The following is a 25,902-nucleotide window of genomic DNA, read 5'->3' as shown; positions in this document are numbered from 1 at the left end:
TCCGCCCTGACACTGCTTTTGGCTGCAGTATTCCAGGTATGTCTGGAAAATTCCAGATGTGTGGCAACCCTATGTCTTACTAAACCTGCAGACCCTAAGCATGCTCAACTTGAAATAAACTTATGTGGAAACCATCAGAGCATCTAAGTAAACATGGTTAGGATGGGTTGGGTCATATATCTTGATTTCTGCTGTCCCTGAAATCTGAAGTATGCTCATGTTTCTTGTTTCAGTACTCAGGGATGGAGAATGTGTGGCCTTCCAGATGTTCTTTGACTATCAGTTTCCATGATCCCTGACAATTGACCATGCTGACTAGGGCTAATGGGGGTTAGAGTCCAACAACATACTAGCTGTTTTTACAATATATTTGTAAATTGCCTTGAAACACCTGTAAAAGTTGATTCATAAATTATTACACAAATAAACATCTGGGCTCCCAATCTGTGACTTGTTAGGAAAGTGAGAAATTAGACTGGAATAAAAACAGAAGACCCATAATTATGGTATGTGGCATGTCAGGGTAAGTAACCCACTGAAAGCATTTGAAGCTAGCACAACATATTAGAATGTAGAGTTATTTATTATTGTTGTTGTTGTTTGTTAAATTTGTATACTACCCTTCATCCGAAGATCCCAGGGTGGTTCAAAACAGAAAACGCGAAAAAATAATACAGTGAACCGATTCAACTGTCAATTTAAGAAGAATTTGGCCTGTGTGATAACCATTGCTAGCCATCCTCATGGTAGATGCATTAAAATTAATGGACTTAAGTGCATTGATTTCAGTGGGTCTACTCTGAGTATGAATCACACACACACACACACACACACACACACACATAGGAAACACGAATGCAGCCATATTGTTTACAGCATGTGGGCAAATGATTTCTGAAACTGAGAAAGCACTGAATATTGATAATGAGCAGCATTTCCAAGATAATTCTATTTTTATAATGCGGTGTTATTTTATTTGCAAAGTAGCATAACTAAACTACACCACATTTAAAAGCAGGTTCCTAATGCAAAATGTGGTAATTCTAACAACACGCTTCTACCACATTTAACATTTACTTAAAGGGTTTCTTCCCAGCAGGGTGTGTGGTTTTACTGACAGGTATGCAAGCGGAAATTAGAGTGAAGAAATGAGAGTGAGTCTCATAAAGCGTTAAGTGTTTAACTTGTTAAGGCTAAGATGAACTGAACAAGCTTCAAGTGCATATTGAAACTGTGCGGAAGTTGACTTAAAAGAATACAATTTGCTAGTTTTGCTCTTCTAATGCTTTCGTTAATACAGTGTGTGTACAGTAGCTCCTGCATGAGAATGTATGAAAAATCCAAGATTTAGAATATAGCATAGATGTTGTTCTGTCTACTTTTGAGTAAAGAACTTATGAGCTGTTGGACAGTTTGGGGTATATCTAGCATTTGGGACCTGTAGCCAGTTTTTAACTCCCCAGATCTTTGTGGATTTAATGCAGACTATACCCGGTTGCTTCACTGAACACTGTAATAGGAGGTTCAGCTTTGAGGTCTGCTTTTAACACAGTGGCCTACATCAGTGTTTTTCAACCTTTTTGGGGCAAAGGCACACTTGTTTCATGAAAAAAATCACGAGGCACACCACCATATTCTAAAATGTAAAACAGAAATTTAATTTTAAGAAATTCATTCTTGCATCGTGATCACAACTTGCGTCGCACTTCTCCGTGCTTCGGGTTGCAATACCGCAGCAGGTTAACTCAACCAGAGGCTGACTTCTAAGTATGCCATGCTTGGGAGCGCGCTGTTAAAGCGAGAGCTTTGGGCATTTCCCTCCCGGGTAGGCAAGACAGAAGCCGTTCCAACTCCAACTAAAGCCGTTCCAGCTCCCAAGTAAATCACTGCATCTCCGAGCAGGCAGAGGGCAACAGCACAGCAGAAGCCATCCGATTTCGCGGGTTCACACCTTCCACCTCTTACAGCAGGCAGAAATCCAACAGGTGCGTGCCATCCCTTCTCCCGCTGTGCTGGTGGAGGGGGAAGCTGTCCCAGCTGAATCTCTGCCCATCCCAAGGAAATCGGCATATACAAACAGACAGACAAACAAACAAACAAACAAAGGGAGAAGGAGCAACCAGGTCGTGTCCGGCGGCTCTCCAAGGAGTTCGGATCCTTGGAGTGGCCACCCTCCCGCTAGAAGCAGGGCTTGGAGGAGGCCAGAGAGCCCACGGCCCCCTCTGGGGAAGGCGGGCCTGCAACCCCGGACCCATCGGGATGCACCACTCGGCGCCCTCGCAGGCGGGGCTGGGCAGGAGGCGGTGGCAAATGCCGCCAAAGGACCACGATGCGCCCTCGGCACTTTCTTTATCCCCTTGGCCATTGGCGGCAGGGACGGCGGCCCGCGATGGAGCCCCCGGAGCCGGGCTTGTTGTGTCTGCTGAGAGGCCAGCTTGCGCGCTGTGCGCCCTGGCCATGCCACGGCTTCTCCTACCCGGGGGTGTCGGGGCTAAAGCAGCGTCTGCTGGCGGTCGGGCTGTCCTGCTGCACTGTGCTGGCCTTCTACGCCGCCAGCAGCCTGCGGGAGCTGCCGCCTGCGTGGGGCCGCGGCAACGACGAGGGCGACAAGCCGGTGACCGTCCTCATGTGGTGGGAGCCCTTTGGGCGCAGCCGGCCTTTGGGCGGCTGCGAGCGCCGCTTCGGCATCCGCGCCTGCAACCTTTTCAATTTTCCCCACGGCACACCAGGCAACATCTCGCGGCACACTAGTGTGCCGCGGAACAGTGGTTGAAAAACACTGGCCTACATAACCGAAGGGCACCAATAGGCGCAGTCCTGAACTAGCTATATTGGCGGCTGTTAGTATCTAGACCCTGTTAAAGGTGCTGCTTCTTACATTTGAAGCCCTTCCTAAGCCTGGGGTCAGTGTATCTTTGAACATCTGCTTGCCTGAGTCCACTTGCCTTTTAAAATGATCTTTGAGATCTCAAGTAACTTCCCTTCCAAGAGGTAAAGTTGTCAAGAGAAGTGGGGGCAGGGCTTTCTCTGCAGTTGTCCTAACTCTGTGGAATGGCTCCCCCGCAAAGGTTCAACACACTTTCTTCTTAGTTTCTTTGGGTTTTCATGGTTTTGTTTTGTTTTTTAGAACACTGATAATTTGTTTAATGCTTTGAAGTAATTGTGTTAAGTGATGTTGTCACCCACCAAGAGTTATTATTGAAGTAATACATGTTACATGAAAATGAGGGTAAACCTCATTGTTTTGCTGATTCTATTTAAGGGTTATGTGATTTTTATGATGAATTATATTTTGGTGCTATATTATTTTTTGGTGTGCTGCTTTGCTTTAGTATGTATGTATTCTCTACCTGGGACCTTTGGGATTGCAGACATTCTAAACACACACACACACACACACACACACACACACACAGAGAGAGAGAGAATGTTATATATAAACACATGCACAACTGTGCACAACTGTGTGCACACATGCATTATATAGATATATATTAATGCAAATGTTTTCTCCTAGAACCATGTGCGGGTGGCTTTTCCATTTTTTCCCCTTATCGTTTCCTTAATTATTTATTATTATGGAGTCACCTAGCAAACCCTGCCAGCAGAAATTGGCTTGGGGGTTCAGGAGAACCGTCATAACTGGGGGAGGGGGGGAAGAAAGGAGATTGTTTTGTCTGGCAAGCTGATATACTTGCACAGGCAGACCATTCAACATCACATGATGCTGAATTCCTGTGGGTTCCTTAGAAAAAATACAGGGGAAATGCAAACATATTCCTAGTCCACAAATACCTTTAAAGCAAAAATGGACTGGAAACAACAAAGGAAGAGAAGTCCATGTTTTGATTGCCTGGCTGTAGAAAAAGAAACACAATTTAAAGCAGCTTCTGGGGACTTTGATTTTTATCAGAGCAGTGGTGCTGGCAAAGAAGAGTTGTCATCCTTCCTTCCATACAGTTTTCCTAACCTGCTTTCCACACTCCCGTTTGTTTTATCCTCATCACAGTCCTGTGATGTAGGATAGTGACTGACTCAAAGTGACTCACTGAGCTTCATGGCTGATTGGGGTCTGCTCCAGTCAAAACCAGAGCTCTCAGAGATGGTTTTAAAGAAACAGAGAAGGATATCCCATATTATTACGATATTCACCTAAAGTATTGCTTCAAAAGTATATAATTCTGTTTTGTTAACTTTTATTCACATCTAGCAACATTTTAAAAGATGTTTTTCGTTGTTCAGTCGTTCAGTTGTGTCCGACTCTTCGTGACCCCATGGACCAGAGCATGCCAGGCACGCATTTACCTTGTTTCAGGGGAATATATTTTGTATTAAACAAGCAAGGAACTTATGTTTCTACTCAAACCAGCAAGTATCTTAAGAACTGAATGAAATTGCAATACTGTATTTGGCCAAATGCCACAAAACCGTAGGCGGTTATCAACACTTGCAATATAAGCCTTGGCTTCAATGTAAGTACTAAGGAAAATAGTTCACACCAGGGCACCCTGCAGCAAAATGAGTGTTAATGTTTAGCAAGTACTTTCACTAGCATTAAAAAGTGTCATTTGTCACTTTGTTTAGATACTGTAATTGATTCAGTCCTGTTCTTGGATTTACTTCCCTGTATGTCTGAGTGGCAATTTAGTCTAACTGAAGATCTGTCTGTATATAATCTAAGATACTCTTTTGTGAACCAAGATGAACCCATCTTAAGTGCTTTGTTGGAGAGTAGGCCTTGCACTTGTTACTTTTCAGGTACCCCTGTTTGTGAACTATTCGGTATAAGAACTCTGCAAAACCGGAAGTAGTGTTCCGGTTAGCGAACTTTACCTCAGTCTACAAACGGAAACCGAATGGTGGAAGGGCACCGGCGGCGGGAAGCCTCATTAGGGAAAGCGCACCTCGGTTTAAGAACGGCTTTGGTTTAAGAACGGACGTCCGGAACGGATTACGTTCGTAAACTGAGGTACCACTGTAGTTTTAAGGAAGAATGCAAATTCACTTGAAGAGCTTCCAGATCCCTTGAATGTGTCTGAAGCCTGATGACACTTGCCTGCTTGTAAAAAACACTATTCCTGCAATGCCACATTTCTTTAATCAAACTGTGGATGGGGAACCAAGAGAGTAAACTATCAATAAGGTCCCAAAAATGAAGAACATGGATGGAACACCTTCCTTTCTCTGGTTTAGAATACCCTCCCTGCCCAATATCTGAGCTTCGACACAGAAAGGAGTGAGATTGGTGAATCACTAACCTACACCCAAGAAATCCCCAGCTGGGCTCCAAGAGACTGTAGGTCCTCTACTTAAGTTCACTTCCAGTCTTTTGAGCACCCAGTCCAGCTTTCCCCCAATTTTTTTCCATTATATAGAACTGAAATGTTACATACATCTTGTAAAATTTCCTAGAGAGAGAGATCTCTGGGAAGTTTCACAATGCCTAAAACAAATTGGAAAAGGGCACTACTGCACTATCAGGTGGTCCTTGACCAATATGGGGCCTGAGTCATCTTGCTACATGATGTAGCCTATTTTGTGTATTGCATTTCCACAGACTTGGCTTGCTTGGTTGTAATTATTCATTGGTTGTAATTGTTGGTGGTGATTTTGTTTTATTGTATTCCGATATCTTGTAATGCTATATACAAACTGGAATCTTAAATTTTGTTCATTTGTTTTTTAGTTAAATTTTGAATTATTATGTGACGACAGTGTGTTTTTGTTGTTGTTTATTTTGCCATTTCTGTGGGTTTTATACCTCCTTGAGTACATTAATGTAATAAGGAGCTCTTCTAATTAAAAAGGAAATGAAATGTAGCCCACAGTTAGGTGCAGAAGCCTGCATCCCAGTGTTTCTTCTGATGACCATACAGCCCCTTGCTTAGTAAGCTATCCCTGCCATAGAAGGGTCTATGAATGAACAGGCCAAACTGCAACCTGGAAAATCTAGTACAGATTGAACTTTCCCTCCATGTTCCTAATAACACTGAATTGCTCTTTCAGATTCAGAAGGAAACCTGTTAAAAAACTACCAACTGCTGAAGGTAACACTGAGCATGCACCGGCTTATTATCTCCTCCACTGAGATGCTGCGAAAACTTATTGATCTATATCCTTTTAAACATTTGCAATTATTTCATTAATTCCTAATAGAGAAGCTATGGTATCATTTGGGGAGTGGGCATTCCTAACCGCAAATTCTTTAATGAACATGAAACAAATCAGGTCAGTGGAATTTTCTTGGTCTTAGTTCCTATATACAATTCCATCACACCCACCCCACCCCTCTGGAGCCTATTACTTAGATGTAACACAGTTTGGACTTTAAAAAAATCCACATGAAAAATTGCACTGAAGTGTACATTTTTAAGGGTAATTTCTCTCAAAATACTGAAAGGACTGCACTGGAACACTTGGGAAGAGCAAAAGCTAGTAATTCCAATCAACACATTATTTTGGGAGGTGCATATGAGCTTGGTTTCATCCTATAATTTGCAAACTTATAGTATAAGGCACTTTCCTTTTGCCACAATAATATAATCATTGGAACCTTGGTTGACAACCCTTTTTTATAATAATATTTATTAAATATTCCAATTTAACAATCCAATAAAAGCCACATTAAAAACATTCCAAATTATAAAATAATCTTCCAGTCTTAACAATCCATTAAAATCAGTTGCAGATTTATAAACCTTTTCCACACAGTTAATAATTAGGTCGAAGTGAGTCTTAAATATTAGAATACTCTCCAGTCCCACTTGCATACATAATCAATCGGTAGTCCGTCGTTCCAGGGGATTTGCCAAGTAAAATAGCAAATACGAAGTATCTCAAAAAGTAGCAAATGAGGCTCAGTCCCCTTGCGTTCTGACATACCAGTTCCATCGTGGTGACAATCCCTCTTCCACTCGAATCCTTTGGCTTCTCAGTTGCTGAATCAATTAGCAGAGTAGTTTATCTCCCCTCACTCAGAGCATGCCCGTTAATTAAGTCTGAATTTTCATCTTAAAAAACAGGAGTTGGTTTGCTCATGGTGGTGACTTTGGAGAGTTGCCAAAGAGATGCATGGTGCTTTCCACCCAGTGCCCCTGCCCCCTCATTCCTTCCGGATTGGGGGCAGGTGTTAGGCGATCTGCGGGTGAAGCTGCCCCCCCTGTCCCTGGGGGATGGGGGTGGGAGGATGATTACTCCCATCTCATCCTCAAAATATTCCATGCGAAATGACTCCGATGTAATGATCAGCTTCTGCCATGGCAAGCCAAACCGAAAGTCCTTGGTTGACAACCCTTGGGTATCACTGGGTGAATATATAGCTAGCAAAACCAATTTTTTTTGCAAATATAGGCCATTTTAACTGTAGGATATGCAGAGGTACTAGCTGATTTTATCTACATATCTACAAAATTTTATTAATACAATATTCTGTTAGTATTTAACAAATTAAGCTGTAGTATTAGTATTTTCAGATGGGGTTTTATGAACTTCCTTCTTTTCTATAGGCTTTTGACATATTTTCCTTAGCAATTTATTACATATCTGGATGCTTTGGAGAATAATTCTTCTTTGATTTGCTATAAAATATGTTACCTTGTAAGGTAAGAGCACTTTTCTTTTTTTAACAGATGGTCTATCAAATGAAACTTGTGATGAAATATATTTTTTTTTGCTATTATTTTAAAAAAGAAGGGAAGTATTTGTTGAGGTCATACCTTATGATTATTTTTAGGGCAATAAAAGCAGACATTTATTGTGCGGTTTATTATTGGTTGTGACAGATCAAGGCTTGGTTATTCATCTATGCAGGCAAACAGCAGCCTTAGGGCCCCAGGTGAATCTTGGCTTATTTTGGTCCTAAATATGGTCTGGGAAGAGACAATAAATATTTATAGTGCTGGTGGTGACTTCTTCGGTGACAAGATGTCACCTAAGATGCAGCATTTACGAACTTATAATTTGTAAAATGTTTTTATTCATTTGCATCCTAATATCCATGGACAGATTTTCACTCTTGCAATATAGCTTTGCCAGTCTCCTACACTGAACTAATAACCTGAGGGCTGGGGAACATTTGGGAATAACATTGGATACAGTGAGGGTGGGGATTGCTGTGTTAGGAAGGGTGGGTGAAAATTAACAACCCCCATTCTAAGGGACCAAGGAGACATGATATCATTAGCAAACTAGGCAATTTTGGGGAGTTGGGGGCTGTTCAAAGGGTTAAAGCTCCCTCCCCAAAGCTCCCAGACTAGATTGTTCCCCCTTTAAGTTTTAAGATTATGTGTTCTATGAAGACTATGCAATCCCTTCTCCGGCACTGAACCAAACGTTGGATATTGATAATGAGGCACAAGAAGTAATGGGAATGGCAGCCAAATTATAAAACAGCAAAGGGAAACTTCAACACTTAGATTGACAAAGTATATGTGAATGTGGGTCATGATAGTAGAAATTAAATGGCCTAGGTACAGTAAATCATTGTGCCTTAGAAAATCAAGTTGAGAAACCAACATAAAGCCAGGCAGAAACAGTTAGCCACAGCACTTTCAAATTCAACATTATATGTAGGTGGAAAATTGCCCAGGAAATCCTGCCCAGTCATATATTTAATTTCAAAAAGGTATATTTCTCAAAAGTGACATACCGGTAATTTCTTAGAATCAAGTAGAAATCTTATCCAACGAATAAAGAGGAAGGGATGATTGTGAGGAGTACAGCAAACCAAATATAAGCCAGAAGTCGAGGAGGAGTATGAAGATCAAATTTGCTAAACGTATTAAATATAGCAGAAAGCGGAAGATGGTTGGTTAGGTGATAAAGTGGATAAAGCTAATGATTTATTGGGTTTGTGTCTACTAATGGCATACAAAGTTATAAATACAACGTAATTTTATTGTTGTTATTGTCAACAGGTATTGGATAAGAGAATTCTGGGTCATGTTCAAAACAGATTCCAATCTTACGAATGCCATGGAGGAATTTCAAGAATTGGTGAGAGTTAATGGTGAGGAGTTGCACTGTCGCCTAATTGACACATCTCAAATGTGAGTGTCAAGGTCTTAATATATTGGGAGAAATACACACAACATACACAAGAAAGCCATTGCTGCTAAACTTCCAGGAAAAATAATGTGTACTATCTAGTTATGAATAGGAGTGTTTCCTTTTTCTGTTTAACTCCTCAGGAACAGTTTCCATGTACAGTATGTGGCATGGTTGCTGCTTGAATCACAAATACATAGAATCATACAATTGTAGAGTTGGAAGGGATCCCAAGGGTCATCTAGTCCAACCCCCTACAATGCAGGGATCTCAGCTAAAGCAGCCATGACAGATGGCCATCCAACCTCTGCTTAAAAACCTCCAAGGAAGGAGAATCTCCAATGTTCTCTCTGGCGTTTTGTGTGAGTCCTTTTAGTATGAACAGGGAGGACTTAGCATCTTGTCTTTTTTTAAAAAAATAAAGTTTATTGTTTTACATTTTTGTAAGTTGCAGTTTTTACTTAGGTTTTGCATTTGTGTGTGCACCATGGCCAAAAGGCATCTTAGGAATAAACTTCAACAGTAATAATGACCGGGTATGAATTGCCATAGACAGGGACTCGTTTCACACAAATGGTGTCCCCATGCAGTTGTGATTCAAACGTGACCACACTGTAGATTGCACATACAAGTTGGGCCTTTAGAAAAATGTTTAGATCCAGAGTCAACTAAACAGTTGTGCTGTTTAGCTAGCACAAATGGGGCTTTTTCCTGCATGCCCTGCATTTCTTGGGGGAGGTGGATTCTGCTAAAATATGGCCTACCCCCTTCCAAAGCGGTATCTTTTCTTTGCATGAGAATTTGCCTTATAGAAAGATAACTTCAAGCCATAGTCACATATCTGTCTAGCTCCTGTCCTTGTTGTGTCTTTGCTTCATTTACTGCTGGGTATTTTATCTGGTTAACTATAAATACAGGAGAGAAATGCTCTTATCTGAAGTTCATTTCCTGCAGTTCTCTCCTTGAAAAAAAAAAGAAATCTTGCATGTAATATTACTTTCTGCTAATTTGGTTTAGCAGTAACACCTGATTAAGCAGAAGGATATTGAAATTAGTTAATCTCTTGGCTGTGAAAATTATAATAGATTTGTTGCATGCTCGTATCCATTAGAATTCATGTTTTCACTGAGGAGACAAATTGCAGTTTGTTATTTTAGTTATAATTGGAGCAGAATGCAACTGAAAACACTGCTGTGCCCAATTCATGGTGTTAGTACTAGCATATAAAGCCCAAAATGGCTTAGGATCAAAGTACATAAAAGAACCTCATCCACAGTATTAACCACCTCAGACCTTATGATTGACAGGTGAGGGCTTGTTGGTGCTGCCGCCACCAGGGACTGCCTGGTTGGCATTGACCCATCATGGCCTTTTCAGTGGTTTCACCCTGTTTATTGAGTGCCCTCGTTCATGAGGTGGCTCTGTCTCCCTCATTATTAGCTTTCAGGAGGAATTTAAGGACACTTCTATTTACTCAATTTGATGGTTGAAGTGCACTGTTCCTGGAAACCCTGAAATCGCTGGTTGAGAGAAAGTTTTAAACTGTTTTTATAACAGTTTTTAGACATCTGAGGGCAGCCCCGTGTAGGGAAGTTTTTAATGTTTGATGTTTTGTTATGTTTTTATATCTGTTGGAAGCCAGCCAGAGTGGCTGGGGCAACCCAGTCAGATGGATGGGGTACAAATGTTAAAATTATTATCATGATTATTATGTTTTTTAAACTATTATTGTCAGTATGATTATTATTGTGTTTTTTGCCATGTTCTCCTTTGAGGGGGATATAAATTGAATGAATGAATGATTGTGTGATTTTGTTTGGAAAGGAACATGCTAGTAAATTCTGCTGCAGAAGATAAATTACCACTTTTAGTTTTCCTTTCTCTTTCTTTTTAAAGAAATGCTCGAGAGTGGTCCAGAAAGATCACACAGCGGATAAAATCTAACAGCAGTAAGAAACGAAAAGTGTCGCTACTCTTTGATCACTTGGAACCAGAGGAGTTGTCAGACCACCTCACTTACCTTGAGTTCAAATCCTTCCGACGGATATCAGTGAGCAGATGGATTTCCATAAGTTGATAACTCAAATGGTGTTTTTTTTAACAGGGTGTATGTGTAGTTCAGGGGTAGGAAAGCTTCAGCCTGCTAGTCAAATACAAATCCCCCAGGACTCTCCCCAGGTCCTGTCAGTCACTGGTCGTGCTCTTTGCCCTCCTTGAGTACTGAAATGCAGCCTTGAATGGTGATAATTCTTCTCACTTTCTTGGATGGGGGGGGGGTATGTGCAAACCTCTGGCATTAGTATGGCTGGAATGCAAAAATAAGAGTCACATCCATTCCCCATCCATTTTTGCCTCTGGCATGTAGCTGTTTGGGAATGTGGCCCCTGGGCTGATAAAGTTCCCCCACTCCTGGTCTAGATGGTTTGGTTTTAAAATAGATGGATGGTCTATTAGGCTTTGGGGACATTTCCTTCCCATTGGACAGAAAGGTACAAAAGGCAAATAATTTAAATACTGTTAATGGGTCATAATGGATTGCATCCAATGATGGCGTTTCACTAGCAGATGTTGTTTATGCTCATACAGGGCAAGTTACCCAGTTTTTGCCAAGCTTCTTACCTACTATAGTCCTTTGCTCCATATTTCATCCTGTTATGTAAGGTCCCCACAATCTTCAGATTCAGTTCGTCATCAGGTGTAGGAGCAGCAGCGGTGAATCTCTACTTGCTAGTGTAAAGCCACCGCTGGATGCAACCCATTAAACCTGGCAGTCCTATTCTGTTGGGCTAATATTGCGCATGATTTGTTTTGCATCAGGAACAGGTTGTTGATAAATATCAGTTCTTTATTCTCTTCACCCTTTTGCTTGAAAATGCATAACCATATTGCTCCAAAGCTGTGGAATGTGTCCCCCCTCAAAAAAGCCCTAACATACTCCTCCTGTCTCCTGAATAACATTGCTCAGATTCTGTAAGTTTAGCAGTTAGGGGAATAAGCTGTAAAAGCTCTCACTTAGTCATGTGTCAGTACTTTTTATTTTAAGCTCTAGGTTCATGACTCCTCTCATGTGCGAAGTTAAAATCTAACAGCCTTGGAAGCTGGAGTCACGTCTCTGTATCCCTGACACACAGACACACACACACTTATATAATGCTTAACATTTTGCCATTAAAATGTTAATGATTATTGGTTACAAGAAGCGCAAGGATATTGTATTTCCTTGTTGTAGAATAGAAGTTTTCCCTTTAGCTGTCTGAGAACAAATTGAAAAGCTTCTGCAGAAAAGAATTACTTTCACTTGTTTTCCAGAACAGTATCTTGGTGTGGTTTTAATTAATTAAAATTAATTAATCAATTAAACAAATTAATTAATAATAGTAACAACTCTCATCCTCTGTGTACATATTTGATTGTAATCCAAACCCAGTGATGGTTATATGTGAGCAGATTAATATAGGATCGGTGAAAAATTAAGTAGGATGGTCTTTATTTCGGGTTAGCGAATCCATAATACCTTTTTGTAAGGTTCTGTCCGTCAATAGTTCTGACTCCACCCACAGCCCCTGACAGATTTACCTGTGAGGGAATGTGACTGAAAAAAGGTTGCCCACCCCTGGCATACAGTTTGCTCCATGTACTGATTAGAAATAATGTATGGAGCAGCTTGCCATGTGGATAACTTTGCTCACATGGAGAATTTCTATGCAGCTATTAAAAATGTCCAGTTTGGGGATGGAGATACTCAAAATGAAGCAGGACATCTACACATTAGGTATCACATAGCCTTTGAAGACTTTAGAGCAGGGGTGTCCAAACTTTTTTCAAAGAGGGCCAGATTTGAAGAAGTGAAGGGCCGTGGGGGCCGACCAAAGGGTTAACCAAAGTTTTTGAGCTTTTTTTTAGGATTTTACTCCAGGAAATAAACTGCCACAGGAGCCGGATTAAACGAACCGGCGGGCTGAATTAGGCCCCCACAATGGACTTTGCACATGCCTGCTTTAGAGGTCTGTCTCACTGCAGAAACAGGGGGTGTAAGAAATACAGTAATAGAAGCAAAATTAATGTTAATTTTGCTCCACCAACCTTCTTTTCGTTTAAGCTTCCAGATTATCAGAACTACATCATGAATGGCTGTGTGAAGGACAATCCAACCATGGAACGCTCAATTGCTCTTTGTAACGGTATCTCCCAGTGGGTGCAGCTAATGGTACTCAATAGGCCGACACCGCAGCTTCGAGCTGAAGTATTCATCAAATTCATTCATGTGGCCCAGGTCAGCTGTAAATTGTTTTGAGTTTTTTGAAGTAATTTCTTTCCTGCACCTATTTAGAATGATTTGGGAAGGGCAGAATATATAAATGTGAGTCAGATTGCGGATACTGACATTGAATTAAATTGTTGTGTTACATGGGGGGGGGGGGGAGCCAGTCAAATTCATTGAGGTCAGGTCTCTCTCTGTTCTATCATGTAAAGTTGGGAAGTATACATCTGCCAAAATCAAAAACTGAATACTGACTGTTCCTATTTTTTTTTACACAGAAACTTCATCAGTTGCAGAATTTTAATACATTAATGGCTGTGATAGGTGGCCTTTGCCATAGTTCCATTTCTAGACTTAAAGAAACAAGTTCTCACGTTCCTCATGATATTCATAAGGTTTGTTGAACTCTTCCCTCTGTTCCATGTCTTTCTTTTGCAATATTTGTATACTGCTTTTCAGCCATAAGAATTGTAAAAGTGATTCACAATAATGAAATCAGATTTGCTAACAGACTATATTCCTCTCACAGTTATGGTTCCCTCTCAAAATAAATATACTCATTTATTATTTATGCCACCACAATGGAAATATTGCTCAATTAATAGAGTTTATTGAGTTTTTGCCACTGTAGCTAAAGCCTGATTTTTAAAAAGAGAGGTTGTCTTTGTTGTTCAGTCGTTCAGCCGTGTCCGACTCTTCATGACCCCATGGACCAGAGCACGCCAGGCACCCCTATCCTCCACTGAGAGGTTGTCTATAATGTGCTATAAGACCGCACAGCACTCATTTGGTGGCCTCTTTCAGATGTAACACTAAACCATAGCTGAGCATCATGAGAAACAATTTCAGCAAGTTTGTGAGCTCCTCTCCCTTCTCCTCCAGTGGGGCTGCAAGGAGGAGTTTGGAATCCTTCACTTCTGTTTTTAGATTATTTTTAGATGATGATGATGATGGTGATAATGCTATGCTAAACTGCAATTAATCTAAAACAGACGTGTAAGATTCCAGTGTCATCCACACTATATAAGGGGGGGGGGGCGGATCATGAGTCCTAAGCCTTGGTTTGAAATGCAGCCAGTATATTTGCATTGAATTTAACGGCAAGTATGCGAAATTCATCTGCTGGTGATGTGGTTCTAAAGTGGCCCTAATGGTGAGCATAGTGAATTAGTGTTTTTCTTTCTTTTTCTTTAGGTGTTTAATGAAATGACAGAACTGCTATCATCTTGTAGGAACTATGATAATTATCGACGTGCTTACAGCGAGTGCAGTAACTTTAAGATCCCTATCCTTGGAGTACATCTGAAAGACTTGATCTCCCTTTATGAGGCCATGCCAGATTACTTGGAAGACAACAAAGTTAATATACATAAATTGTATTCTTTGTATAATCATGTCAATGAACTGATACAACTGCAAGAGATAGGCCCTCCCCTGGAAGCTAACAAGGATCTTGTTCATCTCCTCACGGTAAGTCTCCGTCTTTACAGATCGTATTATAAATGTCTTTTACTTTCCCCCATCCTTTAATTATTTAAATGTCAGAAAGCTTGGACTGTTAAACCAGGCCAAGCGATTTCAAGTTGGGCCCTCTAAAAACCCTATTAAAATTTTATTTGTTCCCTGTAGGTCTTTGCTCATGTTGTTGTTGTTGGTGGCATCTGTCTGTTGCGGGATGCGCTTTGGGGGGTGAAGTCATACTGTTGGAAGGTTGCAGCGCATGCGGTGGCTGTAGAGACTGATACGGGACACATGTTTTGCTGCAGCTGGGTGCAACAAAATGCGTCTGGGTGGGCTGCTGCAGATGCACCGTGGTGTTTCTTCTCCCTGTGCTCCTCCCAGTGGTCACTTCTCCTCTGGATACATGACCTAACTGTCTGTCTCCAGCCACTGCAAGGGACTCCTTACATGGCAGGGTTAATGTTGCTATCCTTCGTGTCACATATGCAGACATCTTTGTAATGGCCAGTTGGTCTGGTGTCTGAAGACAGCTCCTTGGAGATTCTGCCATCTTCCCTTCTGTGGACATGACAATGCTAGCATAGACATCACTGAGACAGGAGTGCAAACATGCTGGGAATGTTGGCTTGGGAGAGCACATCTTTGTTTGAGACCCTATCCTGCCGTGTGATACCCAAAAGTTTCCTGACACAGTGCATTGTAGGTCTTTGTTCAGCAGTACAATGACATATCAATAGGCAGATAGGCCTTGTGATTTTTGGAAACCCACTAAGTGTGCGCCTACTTGCTTTCCTGAGGGCTGGCGAGTCCACTTCCTTGAGATCATTCACTAATATAATGCTGCTAATTTATGGTGCTTCATTATGGCCCTTTCAGATACTGTACTGTCGTGGTTCAGTTGCGATGTAAAACCACATCACTTATCTAGGGTGTCCTACAGCTATAAGAAGTTCTAGATCATGGGTAGGCAAATTAAGGCCCAGGGACCAGATCCGGCCCAATTGCCTTCTAAATCCGCCCCATGGACGGTCCGGGAATCAGCGTATTTTTACATGAGTAGAATGTGTCCTTTTATTTAAAATGCATCTCTGGGTTATTTGTGGGGCATATTCCTTCATTCCCCCCCCAAAAAAATATAGTCTGGCCCCCCACAAGGTCTGAGGGTCAGTGGACCAGCCCCCTGCTGAAAAAGTTTGCTGACCCTGTTCTAGATGCACAGTTGCCTTCTTAGATTGCCAGATTCCATGTAAGTTTCCATGCCAGTGGCGTACTTCTGAGAGTGGAGGGTGAATGGTAGGTGTCTCATGGGTACATACCACACACTGCAGCTCACTTGTGTGGTAGAGAATATATCAGCATGGTCTCATGGAGCTCTAAACTCATGGAAAGCTTATTTGGGAATATCCACTCTGCAACACTAAGATTAGAATTGTCTCTAAGAACTGAAGCTCTAAGATGCTTCACCCCACATGCCACTGCTATCACAAGTTGTTCTCTCATGGACTTTTGGTCCCCAAAACATTTGCTTCCCATTACATTTTAGCAAAATAACTTGACACATCCAAAAAAGACAGATCTGTGATCTTTCACAATATAAGTGTAAAGGCACCTGAAGTGAAAGCTGCAAACTTGAAGTATGAATTACTTCTGTGTTGTTGGAAAAGGGATTTTAAATTCCATTGTTGATCCTCTTTCTTTTAAAAGGTACTTCTAATACTTTCTGTTAAAAAAAATATCAAAATCAAAACAATAGTATTTTTAAAAAACAACATCAACACAACACCATCATAAGCTTATACCATTTCAGTATGCATTATAAAATGCTTCACTTACACTTTTTTTTTTTAAGACAAGCTCTTGCCAGAGAAGCTGCAGCAACTTAGAGAGTAAACTGTTCCTGTGTTTGTTTTCAGCTGTCCCTTGATCTTTACTACACGGAAGATGAAATCTATGAACTTTCATATGCACGAGAGCCAAAAAGTCACCGGGCTGCGGTAAGAATCCTAGCAATTCAGTTATAGTTTCCATGCATTAAACCTGTAAGTCGGTACTTAACAGTGCTATTTTTACTGGATTAGTTTGGGTTTATATGCTGCTTTTCTGCAAAGAAATTGTGCTTTGAATTACTTGGAGCCACTTAATGTGCAGCAATAGCTTTTCAGCTCTGTAATATTTCAATGAATAATGCCATAGCAAACCGGTCAGTAACCTATTCCATTTATACATTTTAGCAAGCACAAGATCCTTAATTCAAATGAGCAAAATAACAATATTTGTTGCCCAGATGCATCAAAATCATTTTGGAGCGTATTATATCAGAAAATTTTAAAGAAGTTCTGCAATATCAAGGGGGGGGGGGAGAATATTTACTGCTTTGAAATTCTAACCTAGCAACCAGTATACCAGAGCAGAGATAAATACCAAAAGGCCACAAATTAGCTGGATGGTAGAACCCTCAAACCAGTATTTCACCACAAGCCAGGCAGGAGGTCAAAAGGGAGCCAAACCAAGCCCTCCCAAAGCCAGGGATAGTGACAAGAGCATATATTGTGACTACCATTCCCCAGGACACCTCAAACCTAATCTGGCCTCCCACTACAGGCTTGACAAAAGGCCAGAAAACCATCTGGGGAGAGGAGGGAGGAGGAGAAGAGAGGGCCTGGCTACTCTCCAATCCCCTTTCAATTTGCTCTCTTTGGAGTCAGCCCAGTAGATGCTGAAGCAACCCAGTATCTCAGTTCTTCATGGGTGGGACTTCCAAACTCAGGGCTCTGGTTGGCTTTTGGCTCTGCTCTGCTCTGCTGTCACCCCATGAGTGATTAACGGACTGGAGGAGGCTCCTCATGACAGTCACCTTCCTTCAAACCTGTTGCTTGCAGGTGCACTGCAGGTTCCAACACTGCTGTATTGCAATGAACACCAGGATATAGCTAAGCAATAAAACTTGAGACTCTTAATCTCAGGGCTGTGGGTTCAAGCCCCGCATTGGGCCAAAGATTCCTGCATCACAGGGAGTTGGACTAGATGACCTTCGTTGTTCCCTTCCAACTCTACAGTTCTGTGTTCTATGTAACAACATCTGAATGTGAATATTTCAAATGTATGGAAAGTGCAACTTGCCAACTATAGTTTGGTATCTTCCATCCTTGTGAGAATGATATAATCAGAGTGAGGTGGAACTCTCTCCTCTCAGAGGTGCACATGGCCTCTATGCTACGGAGGTTTTTCTTAAAAAATAAATAAATCTAGAGAGTTACGTAACCAAGTATAGCTCACGTTACTCTCTGTTATTTGTTTTAATTGACCTCTTAACAACTGTTATTGCCTTTGCTGGTTTTTATTATATTTATATAATCAATCATTGTGCTTTTATGATTGTGTGAGCTGCCTTGGGTGGGCTCTGCTCCGAAAGGTGGGATTATAAATAAATACAACCAGGATGCACCAAGTTAGTTGTGTCTCACTGGTTTACTTACATTTTCAATATACATGCAGTACTTAAATTTTTTTGTAAGGATGTTTTAAAACATCTAGGAATAACTGCTCTTAACAGATGGATTTGTTTTTCTTTCCATAACATGAAAAAAGAAAGTTTGAATGTAGATGTATATAATTCTTATTTTAGCCTTTGACGCCTTCTAAACCGCCAGTAGTAGCAGACTGGGCCTCTGGTGTAGCCCCAAAACCTGACCCAAAGATCATTAGCAAACACGTTCAGAGAATGGTAGATGTAAGTATGCTAACTATTTATCATGCTTGTTTTATATCAACATCTTGCAGTCCTGATTTGGCTCATGGTTTCATGGTACATTCACCATGGGAGTAAATATCCCTGTTGCAAGATTCCCACTCATTTCAGATTTCCCATTCTCCCTGCAGCATTAAGTGGGACCATCATGCAGTAGGTTTCTCTGCTCTCAGCTTCCAAAAGCATGGAGCAAAAAGAGTGAAACATGCTTTCTGATGGTGTCCTCAGTTCATACTGTGAGTGCTGTGGATGTAAACAGCTGGAGGTGGGAAACACAACATGGGGCTGCTGATCTCAGTGGTGACCATAATGTGTAGCCTAGGTATAAGAATCTCAGTGCTGTCACATATGCTTTAGAGAGATAACCTAGATTTCTCTCTAGATATAGGACCCCCACTGCAGCATATAACTTGCAATTTACTGTGCCCAAGGAGGGGAGAAAACTGTGAGAGTGGGGGAAATGTAAGAGAATTTATGAGATGTTCAAAGAGTGAAGGAGGAGAATGAGAGAAAAGCAGATAGGTAGCCATACTGTGTGCTTTGTCAAGTTGTGTAAGCTAAATGAAGTCTTAGAGTAAGGTGTGTACTTGACAAAGCTGCCATATGTATGCAGCATATGTACTTATGTGAGCAGCTTGCAGAAGTCACCTTACTCCAATATACCTAAATGCTAGTCAAGAATCTGCCTCATAAAACACTGTGTAGGTTTTCCTATGAGAGGAACTGAGACTGCATGTACATAGATATGCCCACAAGCTGTTCTCATTGTTGCATTATATAACGCCTGTACTACTAAAATGCATTTAATTTTGAAATTAAATTACCATAGAACATTGTAGTATTTGTTTGTATAATAGTAACTTGTAGCAAGTGGTTTAAAAAAACCAAACTGAAGTGATTTTTAGTTGGTTCCATTTAATTCCCCCCCCCCTTTTGTTCTGTTCAGTCTGTTTTCAAAAATTACGACCATGATCTGGATGGGTACATTTCTCAGGAAGAATTTGAGAAGATTGCGGCAAGCTTTCCTTTCTCGTTTTGTGTAATGGACAAGGACAGGTGTGTACTTCCAGACAACATTTATGCTTTTGGTCTTCCATTTTTTCATTGCCATAATAGGTCAACTTACACCTACATGCTTCCCACTCAGATGAACGGGCTGAAGAATTGTGGGTAGTTGGGCTGCATTCTGGAAGTGAGCGAGGGGGGGCGTGTCTCAAAACTACTAGCTTGAGCTTCCCTCCAGTTGGTAGATCGCTCATTTGTGCAATTATTTTCAGAACAACAGTTACAAGTCAGGAACCTGCTTACCTTCAAAGAGTTAATGTTGGAGCAACGTTCTTCTTTTATGTTTAGGGGAGGAGTCCCCTGTTGTGCAATTTCCATATTCCTCCACGACTGTTCATTGTCCCAAATGGCATTAGAAATTGTAAAGAGCAATTTGAAGGTACAGTGTTAGGAAGTATTCCCTGGGCTTCTCCTTTGTTTCGATAATTGTGTAGCGTGTTCAGAATCAATTGTGAAGCCTGCTCCTTAAGCTGTTTTTGTTGAATGTTAAATGAGTTGCTGCAGAACTCATGACCTGCTTGACAGGATCATGTGGGGTGTATGTGAGTGCATGTGTGTAATATATTTCTAGATGTTCATTGCTGTGAAAATGAATTAATGCATTTACCTTAGTCTCTAATTTACCAGAGGGTTGGCAGTGTGTGTAGGTGGAATGAAACAGAGAGGGAGACACTGTTAACTCCTTGCGATTTTAGCAGTATTAAACCTCAAATGACCCTCTTCCTTGTGTGTATGTGTATGTGTATGTTTTTACAGGGAAGGTCTGATTAGCAGGGATGAAATCACAGCTTACTTCATGAGGGCCAGCTCAATCTATTCTAAACTAGGCCTTGGCTTTGCCCACAACTTCCAAGAGACCACTTACCTGAAGCCTACATTTTGTGACAACTGCGCTGGATTTGTAAGCTTGGTTTTAGGGGGTATTTTTAAAAGTAAATAGCCAGAATGGGGAGGAACCATAGCTTTTATTTCATTTTAATTTTTAATTTTAACATTTCCTACCCTCCTGACACTGTAAGATCCCATGGCGGGTTACAACAATGGAATCTGCAATTATAAAACAAATAAAAACATCACAATTATAAACCACATTAAGCAGTTCCAAATGGAACAGAATACTATAAATTCAGCAAAAGTGGTGGGTAAAACACGCTGGTATTTTTCTTAGACAATTAAGAATCCAAGGGAGTCTAGATTGTGATTGTGGTTTAGATTTTGATAGTTTTGGAGCTCCATGGATGATAGCAACACTTATCTCTTGCATAGGATTCTTCAGTGCTTATTAATATATTTTTAAGAAAAGAAGATGCAGGTACCATGAAGTTGTCACAGTTTTTAAAAAGGGTGCAGGTACTGCGTACCTTTGAGTACCTCCACAAAAAAAGCACTTGGATTTTCTGTCTGGAGTTTTAGTCTGTTCTTAATGGGGGAGAGCATCAATTTTTTAAAAGGAAAAGCAGAAGGCCTCAGAACACATGTGCGGGTGGGTCATTTTGATTGGATGACTTTGCAGAATTGGAGGAGTGAACTGAGGTTGAGGAAAGGTATGAGTCTACTGTCTTAAGTTGACTGTAGTGTGATAATATGTCTTTGCTTGAATTTTCAGCTCTGGGGAGTTATTAAACAAGGATATAGATGCAAAGGTAACACATTCTGCTTTTGTTAATGAAGATTTAAAATGGCTTGTAAATGACAGCAGTGCTGTGGTTCTACTCTAAGAGTGCCTTACCATATCCATGACCCCATTTTGTGTTGTGAAACTTTTTCCTTTGATACAATAGACCTAAGAATAAGCTGAGAGACAAAGTCTCAATATGTAGGAAGTTCAGAGGGTCTAGCACGAACCACTTAGAAACATTCGAAGTCACCCCCAATATCTCCCCACCCCCTGGCTACTTCCAGCCCTCAGATCCTACATCCTTCTAGAATAAAAATAAGAATAATTTATTATTTATACCCGGCTCATCTGTCTGGGTTTCCACAGCCACTCTGGGCAGCTTCCAACAGAATATTAAAATGCAACAGTCTATTAAACATTTAAAGCTTCCCTAAACAGGGCTGCCTTGAGATGTCTTCTAAAAGTCTGGTAGTTGTTTTTCTCTTTGACATCTGGTGGGAGGGCATTCCACAGGGCGGGTGCCACTACCAAGAAGGCCCTCTGCCTGGTTCCCTGTAACTTGGCTTCTCGCAGCGAGGGAACCGCCAAAAGGCTCTCGGCACTGGAGCTCAGTGCACGGGCAGAACGATGGGGGTGGAGACGCTCCTTCAGGTATACTGGACCGAAAACAACTTAGATAATTTAAGGAATCATTCCCTCCTACACTCACACATTTTGGACATTAAATGGTAGGTGATTGCATTGCTTGGGTACTAAGCAGCAGCAGAATGTAACACTGCCATGTGATCTGAATTAATAAATATGCATTAATGATCTGCATTAATAAATTATTAATCTGCATTAATAAATATGAAAGTGGCACAAGAAGTAACTCATAGTAAAGGAAAGTACTCCGTCCTTCCTTATTACAACTATGGCTGCATTCCTAATCACACTTACTAGGGAGTAAGCAACATTGGACATAGTAGAGTCAATAATGCATAGGCTTCTGCTGTAAGTTGTTGTGGGTATTTTATTTTTAGCATTTTGTGGGGTTTCTACAGAGGAAAGAGCTTTGGCTTCATGGGGTGGGAGATGAAGTATTAGTGTGAGAAAAGACACCCCTCCCCCCTGCTTAGTTTTTGCTTTCAAGCCAATGACCTTCCGTTGTTTGTATTTGTTTGCAGATTGTGGAATGAACTGCCACAAGCAATGCAAAGATCTGGTTGTATTTGAATGCAAGAGAAGAGCCAAAGTCCCAGCAGTAGACAACAGCCCTGCTTCAGCCCTTGCATCTAGTCTTTGTCCCATGGGGCTCAAAGAGCACATGCATGGTGAGAAAGTTTCTTATTAAGAACTCATGAATGAAGAAATTGGGTTAGCCCAACTTCATTCTGCTCCTACACCATTATCACCTATAGCAGCCTTTCTTAAACCTGGGGTCCCTGAATGTTGTTGGACTTTAAATTTCATCATATCAGACTACTGGTCCTGCTAACTAAGGATTATGGGAGTTAGAATCTTAGTTGTAAACCACGTTATGTGCCTTTCTTTAAAAAGTGGAATAGCAAGATATACATGTTTTCAAAAAAAATTCAGTAATCCTCGCAAAAGCCCTATATTATTATCTCCACATTACGGATCACGTAGTTGTTTTGTTTCTTCACTTCACCAATGCGGCCGGGAGTGATATTAAGTAAGTGGGCAACAATGGAGAGAAAGAGAAGTCTGGGAAGAATGAAATGTAGTTATATCAGCAAAGCATTTCACCTACTTTGATAATTCAGCTCAAAGTTTAAAGGATAGCATGCAACTCACTTTAACCACTGCCCTGCTTTCATCTCCCATATTCATACTCACCTTTGTGTTTTGTGTGTTTTCCCATCCCCTCGTTTTCCCGTCCCTTACAGGTCTGGAGGAGGGAGGATTTCCATTTCCTAACGGAGAAGTTGTGGAGCACAGTGAAGGGAGCAAAGACAGAACTATTATGCTTATGGGGGTGTCTGCTCAAAAGATCTCAGTGAGGCTAAAGCCATCTGTGTTACACAAGAGTACACAAACTGACTTAGTGGTGGCACATAGTGATGGGCTCCCCAGGCAACCGAGAGAGCCAGGAACGCTACCTGAAAACACTCTTCTGCAGCCTACTCCGCTGTCGCCGTGTCCAAGCCCGGTTCTTAGCCGTAAAAAGGCGTATGTGAAATGGGAAAACAAGGACTGCAGTCAAAAAACAAAGCAGGAGCCCTGTGCTCTAAAACCCACATACCAGGAATTAGAGCAGGTACTGCAAACAGTTTTTGAGAATCGCATGTAATAAATAACACAGTATGCAGCATTACCACTATGACAAATGGGAACCAGTTTGAGAAAGTCAGAATAGACTGGGAAGACCCAGGTTCAATTTTGTTCAGTTAGTAGGTAACATCCCTGATATATCTACTGCTAAATGTCAAATAGTTATAAGGGATGTGATACTTTTAAGGGAAGTAGCTGTCGGCTGCCTAATGAGTGTCATTGGGGTGGAAGCCTGTTAAACAAAGCAATCCCACCTTGTAATCTCACTGACTGGGATGGGGAGAGAATGGCAGAGCTACCATCAAATCCATTCCTCTGCCATTTTCTTGTATCCAAGTTGGGATGGAGCGACATTTTCCTTCCCCCTTCGCATTGCCTACAATGGATAAGGCAAAAAAAAAAAAATCTATATATTAGACAGATGTGTTCTCTTAGAGTCTTGTATAAAATGTTGTCTTTTGCACGTGAAAGCATGTCTTGTTTTCTTGAGAGATGCAGTAGTTAGTACCGTATTTTTTGCTCCATGAGACGCACTTTTTTCCTCCTGAAAAGTAAGGGGAAATACCTGTGCGTCTTATGGAGCGAATGGTGGTCCCTGGAGCTGAATTGCCCAGGGGCCAAAAGCAGATTGTGCTTTTTATTTTACAAAGAGAAAAGGGAGTGTTGAAAGGACCCCACTCAGCAGCTGATCAGCAAGAGATCGGGAGAGAGATAAGAGTCCCGGCTCCCTTTCAGCCCCGCCCTCCTTTGTTGAATGTGCTGCAGAGGGAGGTTGTTTGTTTCCCCAGGACATGTGACTGGCTGATTAGATTATCTGTCTGGAAACAGTAGAAACTGCTCCCTTTCCTTAAGATTTTAAGAAATGGGCCTTTTCCTCTTTGCTTTTCCCTTTGCAAAAGCAACTTTGCTTTTCCCCCTTTGCAAAAAAAGCTGCAAAACTTTTAGCTGATCCTCAAAAAAAGGCCTTTTGCCTTTGCAAAAACAGCTGCAAAACTTTTAGCTGATCCTCAAAAAAAGGGGGGGGGCTTTTAGAGGAGGAAAACCAGAAAAATATTTTTTTTCCTTGTTCCTCCTCTAAAAATGAGGTGCGCCCTATGGTCCGGTGTGTCCTATGGAGTGAAAAATACAGTAATTGCTCCTCTCTTATGCAGACAGCTGTTTATTTTTCACTCCATTTACTGTTGAGGCTGTTATAATTTGAATAATAGTTAAGTGAACCTGGAGAATAAGATGCTAGTCAAGCAAGTGTTTCTGCTACGGAGGACTGTAGATACTGAAACTGTTCTTTAAAGTATATTCTGCTCGGATGACACCAACCTGTTGTTTTTGCTTAGGAGAGAAACATCCTTACAACGGAGAATGAAGCTTTAAAGCTACGACTTAAACAGGCACATAAGAAAATTGAATTCCTCAGCATTCGAAGAAACCACATATTGGACAGCAGGGAACATGGAGACTGCTTGTAGCCAGGAGGACAGTAAAGGCAATGAGACCATTGAGAGTGATGCATTCAAACGTATACAGAGCGGCAGGTTTTTAAACAGAGATATTCCTGTTCAGTCTTCCCTGTCCTGCCTGATATTAGTACTTGTGGGCATATGCATGCCTTGTCAACAGGTTTCAAACAGTTTGCCCTTTGTTTGGCGGAAATGACGACATTTGGAATTATGGCAAGAGTTACTCTTGCTGCCTTCATAACAAGGGGTGGAATTCAGCGTAGCTCTCAGTGTGCATGGCGAACAAGGTTCACACACACAACGGTCCCGAAATCTGCTCATGGACCACCAGCACATACACCTCCCAAAACAGATCTGCTTCATAATATCCCCTGAAGCATTTGGAACAGATTTTGAGGGCATGAGGCTGGGGGGGGGGGAGCTGACTGCAGGCAGCGGGAAAGGAAGAGGGGAAGCTTTATTGTGTGCGCAGGTTGCTGTTATGCAAATGACACTTCAGTGCTTGATACACCCCCTACCTCTACAGCCAACCTTGCTGCCCTTGGAGGGTCGGCATAATTAAGATTAATAATTCAAAACTGTAGCCCTGCACAATCAGTACGTATTAGTTAGACCTGTGGACAAATAGCATTAGAGATGCTAAAAGCTGCTTTGTATTGTCTTGTGAAAATCACTTTAGATTTCCATCTTACCATGATTCTAGAACTGACACATGAACGATGCACTGTAAAATATGGTATCAAGACACTTGTGACCCTTTCTGTAGCTTGTGTTATATTTATTCACAACTTCTGGTTAAATCTCTGGCTTCAAATTGATTCTATAATTTATTTTTTACAAGAATGACATTATGATGTGCCCAGCAGTGGTGGTGTTTGTACTTTTGTGTTCCACTGTGTATGCTTACTCCTTTTGGAGTAATTTCATGGTTAAATAACTTTTTTTTGTACTTTCACTTACAAAGCCTAGAGTA

The 25,902-nt window shown here is 41.2% G+C and overlaps 1 protein-coding gene across 2 annotated transcripts in view; it reads left to right on the top strand.

Moving 5' to 3' along the window:
• The window catches only part of RASGRP1 (RAS guanyl releasing protein 1), a 49,131-nt gene extending 23,839 nt beyond the window's left edge, over positions 1-25,292 (top strand). The window contains exons 3-17 of one of the 2 annotated variants that reach the window (XM_033144728.1): positions 6,007-6,112; positions 7,539-7,601; positions 8,916-9,047; positions 10,942-11,095; positions 13,145-13,318; positions 13,585-13,701; positions 14,501-14,776; positions 16,681-16,761; positions 18,393-18,497; positions 19,462-19,571; positions 20,337-20,481; positions 21,187-21,223; positions 22,365-22,511; positions 23,088-23,458; positions 24,807-25,292. In XM_033144728.1, coding sequence (XP_033000619.1) covers positions 6,007-6,112; positions 7,539-7,601; positions 8,916-9,047; positions 10,942-11,095; positions 13,145-13,318; positions 13,585-13,701; positions 14,501-14,776; positions 16,681-16,761; positions 18,393-18,497; positions 19,462-19,571; positions 20,337-20,481; positions 21,187-21,223; positions 22,365-22,511; positions 23,088-23,458; positions 24,807-24,938 — 2,150 coding nt within the window. In that variant the 3' untranslated portion in view covers positions 24,939-25,292. The remainder of the gene's footprint in view (positions 1-6,006; positions 6,113-7,538; positions 7,602-8,915; positions 9,048-10,941; positions 11,096-13,144; positions 13,319-13,584; positions 13,702-14,500; positions 14,777-16,680; positions 16,762-18,392; positions 18,498-19,461; positions 19,572-20,336; positions 20,482-21,186; positions 21,224-22,364; positions 22,512-23,087; positions 23,459-24,806) is intronic. The other variant, XM_033144737.1, reaches the window with a different exon arrangement.
• Positions 25,293-25,902: the final 610 nt, after the last annotated feature.

This window comes from Lacerta agilis, chromosome 1, assembly GCF_009819535.1.
Source record: "Lacerta agilis isolate rLacAgi1 chromosome 1, rLacAgi1.pri, whole genome shotgun sequence".
Taxonomy (NCBI): Eukaryota; Metazoa; Chordata; class Lepidosauria; order Squamata; family Lacertidae; genus Lacerta; species Lacerta agilis.
This window is presented reverse-complemented; position numbering and strand designations above follow the sequence as displayed.